The sequence below is a fragment of the Quercus robur genome, chromosome 1 (genome assembly GCF_932294415.1).
Source record: "Quercus robur chromosome 1, dhQueRobu3.1, whole genome shotgun sequence".
NCBI lineage: Eukaryota > Viridiplantae > Streptophyta > Magnoliopsida > Fagales > Fagaceae > Quercus > Quercus robur.
The window spans coordinates 43,326,296-43,333,639 of record NC_065534.1 but is presented as its reverse complement, the minus strand read 5'-3'; the positions used below and the strand labels follow the sequence as shown (position 1 = coordinate 43,333,639).

General features: G+C 35.7%; 2 protein-coding genes across 3 annotated transcripts; one reads left to right on the top strand and one right to left on the bottom strand.

The window, feature by feature from the left end:
- Nucleotides 1-749: 749 nt before the first annotated feature.
- On the top strand, nucleotides 750-5,040 carry LOC126690275 (transcription factor TGA2.2). The gene is made up of 11 exons (XM_050385392.1): nucleotides 750-1,026; nucleotides 1,180-1,283; nucleotides 1,393-1,466; nucleotides 1,607-1,762; nucleotides 2,305-2,382; nucleotides 2,481-2,540; nucleotides 3,241-3,318; nucleotides 3,464-3,521; nucleotides 3,749-4,020; nucleotides 4,137-4,382; nucleotides 4,537-5,040. The coding sequence occupies exons 1-11, from the start codon at nucleotides 962-964 to the stop codon at nucleotides 4,681-4,683; spliced, it is 1,338 nt and encodes a 445-aa protein (XP_050241349.1). The 5' UTR covers nucleotides 750-961; the 3' UTR covers nucleotides 4,684-5,040.
- Nucleotides 5,041-5,391: 351 nt separating this feature from the next.
- LOC126690283 (uncharacterized) lies at nucleotides 5,392-6,391 on the bottom strand. Of its 2 annotated transcripts, none has more exons than XM_050385399.1 (2): nucleotides 5,861-6,391; nucleotides 5,392-5,779 (listed from the first exon to the last, which is right to left on the bottom strand). In XM_050385399.1, the coding sequence occupies exons 1-2, from the start codon at nucleotides 6,201-6,203 to the stop codon at nucleotides 5,718-5,720; spliced, it is 405 nt and encodes a 134-aa protein (XP_050241356.1). In that variant the 5' UTR covers nucleotides 6,204-6,391; the 3' UTR covers nucleotides 5,392-5,717. The 2 variants fall into 2 exon arrangements, with proteins under 2 accessions (XP_050241356.1, XP_050241361.1); XM_050385404.1 differs by having other exon boundaries at nucleotides 5,392-5,776.
- Between the last annotated feature and the right edge of the window lie 953 nt (nucleotides 6,392-7,344).

Genomic DNA, 7,344 nt, shown 5'->3' with positions numbered 1-7,344 from the left:
TTATTAGTAACATTACTTTTATTATCTACGAATTAAAATAAATAATTTCAAAATATTGTAAAAATTATTATATCTCTAAAGTCTAAACTTATTGTATTACATCTCACCTTATCATCTAGAAAAATTTATATTTTACTATATTATTTTTTTTCTTAAAGGTTACTTTGATTGTCAAAAAGTAGATTCTTTTCATTTAGTTGGTTATTTCTAATTCGGTACCCAAAGAGGTAACCACTAACGAAATAAAAGTCCGCTTCTCAATATTTAATACTAATTTTCTTGGTATGAATATGAAGCATCAAAACCTCTTTGAAAATTATGATAAAAATAAAGCTCTCATAATAGTTTTTCTCTACTTTTTTTAATTATATTTTATTAAAACCTTAGTGAGTTGTCAAGTCGTCCAATAAACATACTATATATATTAAAATGGGCAATATATAACCTCATGAATGCATGGCGTCCATGGATTGGAAGACAAAGTTGTCTAGAATGTTTGGAATTGCTTGGTGCATAGAGAACAAATGAACAATTCACTTTTACATAAAGTTGAGAGAATAATAAACAAAACAAAAATTAACTAGGATTTGTTTAAACTAAATTGGAGAGTGTAGTGGACGCACTTTAGCAAGAGATTGAGATGGGCAATAGAGATGTGTGTTGGGAAACTAAAATCCCAAGTCAGAAAGCAATAATAAAAGCCTGATATCTAAAATTATAGTAGTAAAAATCAATAAAGGAGCCGTACTGATACGCTATCCTCTTCTGTTCTTAAAGATACATCAAAAGATTTTCTTCAATTACACACACTGCCGCTCTCTACTTCTTCTTCTTCTTCTTCTTCTCGAGCCAAAAATTCTTTCTTAACTCTTTACTTTCTTTGAAGAGAGAATCTTAAGGTGAGACATATAAAAGGACAGTGAGAGTGTATAGTAACACAAAACAGAACAACAAAAAAGAAATGCAGAGTTTCAAGGCAGTTCCAGCTAACCCACAAATGTACTACCACTCCAACTTCTTTCTTCGGTACTTCTCTTTCTTTTTCTCTTCTCTCTATCTTTTTGTCTTCTGTGTTTGTGTTATGAGTTGGTGAATGGTTTTGTTTTAGAAAAATATTATATTTTGGGGTGCAAAGTTGTTTTGTAAAACAAGGTATCTCTGTTTCTTTTTGTGAAACAGGGGAGATGGAAGTGGGAGAGACCAGACACGTTTTTCGGATCTTGGAGAGCTTGAACAATCCGCTGCTGCTTTTCATCACGATGATGCTGTTGATTTAAGCCCAAGTATTCTCTTTTATATTTTATTATATAATATAATACTATGTCATTTTTCTTTCCTTTTCTTTTTCTACGTTAATAATCTTTAACTGCTTAAAAATTCATTGTCTTGTAGACTCAATCTTCAATATAAAACCGGTTAGTGTTGCTGTTGTTCCTAATAGCCTACACTATGGGACCTTGAACACGGTATTTATTCCCACCCACCTCTCTAGAGGCTTACACTACATAAATTTGAATGTTCAATGAACTATGATTGTTACGTTTCAATGCCTATTTTGATGGGTGGCTTTTGGGTTTATGTTGAATTGCTATGTATGGTTGTGTAGAGCATTGGGTGTGTGGACACTGGGCAGCAATTCGGTATTGGTGCTGCTTTGGGAAACGGACAGCATATTGAGAACTGGGGTGACTCTGCCATGGCTGCAGACACCAGCCAACAAACTGAAACTTCCACAGATGTTGACACCGATGATAAAAACCAAGTATGCTATGGTTTTACCTTGTCTCTGTTATGGAATGGGTAATTTTTAGCTTATTGGTGGATCAACTTAGGATTGAGCATTGTTTATTGCTTCTGTTTAGTTTGCATTGCATTAGAATCATACTTCACTTTACATTGTAGAACTTTACTGTTGGCTTAACTTACACGATGAATCTATGATACTCATACTATCAAAAACTAAATTAACTAACAATCCTAGTCTGATGTTGATTCTGAGATTGGAATGCATGACTCTATTGTAAAATCAAGATTTTTTGCTTACAATAAGTGTGGGGAGGGGGTGGAGGGGGGGGGGGGTGGTGGGGGATTTGAACCCAGGTTCTCTTCATTGGGAGAATTGAGCAATGATACTGAGCTGCAAGGCTCTTGGCATTGTGAAATATAGATTGCTACCTTGATGTAAGATTTGGAACTTTAATGTGGCTAGGATGCCGTTTGATGAATTGCAATTTAGCTAATTACTTTAGCTTGCATAGTTTGTTGGGTGTATTTCTCTGACAGTGGATCTCGATTATGTTGTAGTTTCATGGAGTTCAGAATGGAGCACTTGTGGCTGTAGATTCCATGGAACAATCTAAGGGAAAATCTGGTGACCAAAAGGTTATTAAGATGAAGTTTCTTCAATAGCTTGTGGTACCTAATGCAGTTTTGTGTTTGAAGGTTCATAATTTTTTTTTCGTGGTCTCATTATCTTGCAGATACTCAGAAGGCTGGCTCAGAATAGGGAAGCTGCAAGGAAGAGCCGTTTGAGGAAGAAAGTAATACTCCTATGCTATTATTTGTTATAATTCTTCTATTTCATTGGTTTATGGGGGGTTGTTTTGACTCTTCATATGTAATCATTTTTCAAGTCATATGTATTCCATTTTATTGTTCTCGATATATTTAGCTCCATTGTTTATCAATTAATCTTATCTATAAGGCCTAGATGATCTTTGAAGTCTCAACCTTTGTTTGAGATTTTGGAAGCTCATGCATTGCTTTTGTTTGGTGCTCCAATTTTATTCTCCAAGGTGTTAATATCAACGGTAAAATTCATATATAGGTAGCTATGCTAGTATTCAATATCAGTTGGGAAGATTTTTCAATTTTTGTAATTGATCAACAGCTATTAGATGTTTCAACTATATCAATCTTTAGTGAAATTGTAGAAGCACAGTGGTCATTTATGTTAGGTATTCCATAAATGCCCTGGAGATTGTTGCGGTATATATCTGCAGGTTGGGTTTGAACTAAACACTGTTTTTGATAATGTTTTCAGTATACTTTTTGGAGGTTGTTTCAGCAATTGGCATTTAGCTCCTATTAGTGTTCTCCCTACCTTTCGGTCAAAGTTTAATTTGACATGATGCTAGTTAGCTCCCTGAATTAAATTATGTACCAATCTGCTGTAGAGTAATATCTTAATTTAATGAATGAAACATATTTGGGTCATTTATAGGTTTTGGTTTTGGATAGGCATATGTCCAGCAGCTGGAGAATAGTCGACAAAGGCTAACACAACTAGAGCAAGAGCTCCAACGAGCACGCCAGCAGGTGCAATTTAATTATTGTTTTCAATAATTTTTTTTTTTTTTTTTTTGGGTGGTGGTTGGGGGGAGGGGGGGGGGGTTGGTTCTTTATTTTTCTTTTTCATTGATATCTAAACTCTTTCCTTCCTGGGGTTAATACCATAATGCAGGGTTTCTTTATTGCACCTGGTATTTCTGGGGATCATAGTCATCCAATGGCTGGAAATGGTAAGGAATTTTGATACTTGCATATTCATATTGTCTGTATGCCATCTTAATGCCTTTTCTAGATCATTCTGCACCTGGTAGCAATTCATTATGATTTTTTCTCATTGAATTAAAGATAGAAAGGGTAAGAAAGGCTTTGCACCTCGACAATACAGATCCTTGGATGGTAAAAGTTGTAGATGGATGATTCTGATTGCATGGTTTTTTCCTATTGATTGTCCTTCCAGCTGCCCTAGTATTTGATATGGACTATGCACGCTGGCTTGATGAACATCAAAAGCTGATCAATGATCTAAGATCAGCTGTGAATTCTCATATGGGTGATAATGACTTGCACCTTCTTGTTGATGGCGTAATGGCGCATTATGATGAAATTTTCAGGCTGAAAAGCATTGGTGCAAGGTCTGATGTATTTCACATGCTTTCTGGCATGTGGAAGACACCTGCCGAGAGGTGTTTCATGTGGTTGGGAGGATTCCGTTCATCTGAACTTCTCAAGGTGATTTATTATATGATAATTTTAGTTACATATATTATTTTTCCTACATTGTCTGGATAGAAACTGTCATTCTCACTGATTTATATTAAATTTCATTTTTGTTTTTGGAAATTCAGATACTGGGGAACCACCTCGAACCTTTGACAGATTCACAGCTGATGGGCATATGTAATTTGCAGCAATCTTCCCAGCAGGCTGAAGATGCCTTATCACAAGGGATGGAGGCTTTGCAACAATCCCTTGTGGAGACACTTTCTTCAACCTCTTTGGGCCCTAATGGTTCTGGCGATGTTGCTGACTACATGGGACAAATGGCAATTGCAATGGGCAAGCTTGCGACGCTAGAAAATTTCCTTCACCAAGTAACAACCTTAACCTCACACATCGTACATCAAATTATATGAACTTCTTTTTCTGGTTACTCTGTATGCGCGTGAGTGTGTTTAAAGGGAGGTTCATCCATTCTAGGACAATTGGAAGTTGTAACTATAACCACTGTTTTTTCTTTCTTGCTAGGCTGACCTTTTGAGGCAGCAAACACTGCAACAAATGCATCGAATTTTGACCACTCGTCAAGCTGCTCGTGCTCTTCTGGTTATCAGCGATTACATCTCACGTCTTCGGGCTCTAAGTTCATTATGGTTAGCACGCCCTAGGGACTGATATTTTACTTCAACAAATTCCTGGCTTAGGACTACAGTAATGCTTTTTACATAATTGATTGGCTATCTACCCTCTACTAGGAACTCTATAGAAGCTATGGGACCATCAAGATGGAGAACAATTATGCGGAATGGTCCTAGAGAGTCTATTTCTGTAGCTGCTGTTCTGTTATGCCAATCATAGATAAGGTTCGGCTCTTGGCTTGTAAAATAGTGCCTGAGCGGTGGTTCCCTTAAATTTGTAATTCAGGAATGTCTTCCTAGGCATGGATGGATAGTGATGACCACGGTACAATGTGATAATATTCTTCTAATATAAGCTGATGCTTGAAAGTTGAAAGCATTTAACCGTAGTTAATTACAGACCTTTTTTCAGTCTTTCTGGTTGTTTCCCAGTGCTGGGGTAATTTTATAAAATGAACAATGGCATCTCTTCGTAATTGACTGTTAGATTATTTGATGCAATTAAAAGACCTAAATATATTGCCACCATTGAAAGTATGTTTCAGACCCAATGCAACATACTAAGGAACTTTATCGTGCTAAGTTAGTGAGAATTTGCGTTAGATACTGCGCAGCAATGCATAAATCATCACCGAAAGTATGTATTAGAACTAATGCAGCGTAATAAAGTTCTGTCATATGCTAATATCAGTGGGAGTATGCTTTTCGTTCCATTTTATTTGCATGTTTTAAGAGTCTAGAGTAATAAGGTAAAATTGTCTTTTTGACTGGTATATATGGAGGCACTGTCACTATAGGCGGCCAAATTTTTAGTTCATCTAATTGCTAATAAACATTTCTTTCAATTGCCATATTATATGCTGTCTTAAGGACATGCATCTTGATCATTGATTGTTACAGCAGTTGACATCTCAGTATACTGTATATATACAATCATTACTGAACTGTGTTTTCAGATCCTATGTAGCTATGTAGCTTTGTGCAATCCATCCTATCATTATGGCTTGTATATCACTTCAATACAGAGGAAGATTTCTGGGTTCTTCGACTTCTGAAGAGGCATTTGTATATTCATGAGAACTGGTTCCCCACCCGCTTATATATTCTTCTTCTCTCATTATTCATTCTTCCTGCTGACCATGATAAATACATTAGTCACCAGGATTAGGAATCAAAATTGCTTTTCTAGTTATTGAACAAAGGAAAGCACATACCTAGATTATAATATCTTCTGGATTTGACTACCTGAGGGATGAAAACTCCTGTTCCATTTCCATTCCTCCACAAGCTTGCAAGCCACGCCGGTACTGAATTAGTATTCTCATCCTCCCACCAATTAAAATAGCTACCACTTTGTAAACCAGTGATACAGCGAGCCTTAAAGCTGTTTGAGCTTCGCTTGGCAGCACCAAAAGACTTGGGATTATTTTCGGGAAGATCTTCATCATCGTCTGCTGTCAAAAGCAAAATCTGCCTCCTAATTTCAGCATATAGATCATCTTCATGACCATCCTTGACACCTTTGAATTCAAGACTGGAATCTATGTTCATCTCCATGTCGGGTTGGACACCAATCTAACTTGTGTACTGGAAACTTGGGGGGTTTCAGATGAATTTGTTGAATGGAGTAGGAAATGGTTTGGTTTTATATTATATCGAGGGATGAAGCGGGAAAAAAGGTACTTTGTTTGAGGTCAAAGTTATAGGTTCAGGGAAGCTGGATTGGTTAAATGTTTCCAAATGGATCCAAGTCCAAAGAATATGTTAATTTTTGTAGGTTAGTTCAAGTACATTTCTTAAATAGGTCTTTAGTACATACGTCAAGCCTAACTCTAACCAATCCAAATGGATTAAGCAAGAGATTAAAAATTACTTAACATCATTGTCAACCTATCCAATGGACGTGGTCATACCGGCTTGAGTAATGACAATTAGTAGACTTTAATTCGTGTATTAGGCAAAACATCAGTTTAGAGTATCAATTTGCTAATAGTCCACAAGAGTAGATAACTTAAGAGTTGAAACTTGGTCAGATCTCTGCCAATATTATTGTTTTTCCAAATTCTGGATCATGCTAAACCAAAAAAGAATTTATGGGCCACCAATTGGCAACTACCTTACGAATTCTGATGATTATTATTATTATTTTTTTTGCAATTGTTGCTGAAGAACAATTAAAATTAAGAGCATCATCAGAAAGCTTAATAAAATGAAAAGTGCCAAGATTTGGGTCCTTAAAATTACCAACGAAGCTGCCAAAATAATTAGCAAACAAATAAAACAAAAGTACACCATAAATTCAAGGTTTTCAGGCCCGGACCGGACCAGGAGGTCGGATAGTAAAAATCGGGAATCGGATTGAAATCCCGTTTTTTAAGCATAGAGAACTAGGCATATGTGGCAATTCCGTGAACCCCTAAAACTGGGGTTGGACTGCACAAACCGGTGGCAAGAACCATGCGGTCCAACCCCTTAGCAATTTTTTTATATTTTTTATTTTATAAAAACAACTTAACACAATTTTATTCTACTTAATTAAATTATCCATCTCTTACAAGAAGTAAAAAAAATTATAATTAAAATCCTTCAAAGATATTCAACTTTACTTCAAAAATTAATCATAAATTTTAATGTTTTCATGGTTATTATTTTATTTTATTAACTTTCTTATTTAATTATTAAATATATACTTGAAAAT

Bases quoted from the DNA above. Each gene is read 5' to 3' on its own strand.
- LOC126690275 (XM_050385392.1), top strand. From the start codon at position 962: ATGCAGAGTTTCAAGGCAGTTCCAGCTAACCCACAAATGTACTACCAC. The intron at 1,027-1,179 runs GTACTTCTCTTT...TTTGTGAAACAG, and splicing joins CACTCCAACTTCTTTCTTCG to GGGAGATGGAAGTGGGAGAG. The intron at 4,383-4,536 runs GTAACAACCTTA...CTTTCTTGCTAG, and splicing joins TAGAAAATTTCCTTCACCAA to GCTGACCTTTTGAGGCAGCA.
- LOC126690283 (XM_050385399.1), bottom strand. From the start codon at position 6,203: ATGGAGATGAACATAGATTCCAGTCTTGAATTCAAAGGTGTCAAGGAT. The intron at 5,780-5,860 runs GTATGTGCTTTC...TATCATGGTCAG, and splicing joins CAGAAGATATTATAATCTAG to CAGGAAGAATGAATAATGAG.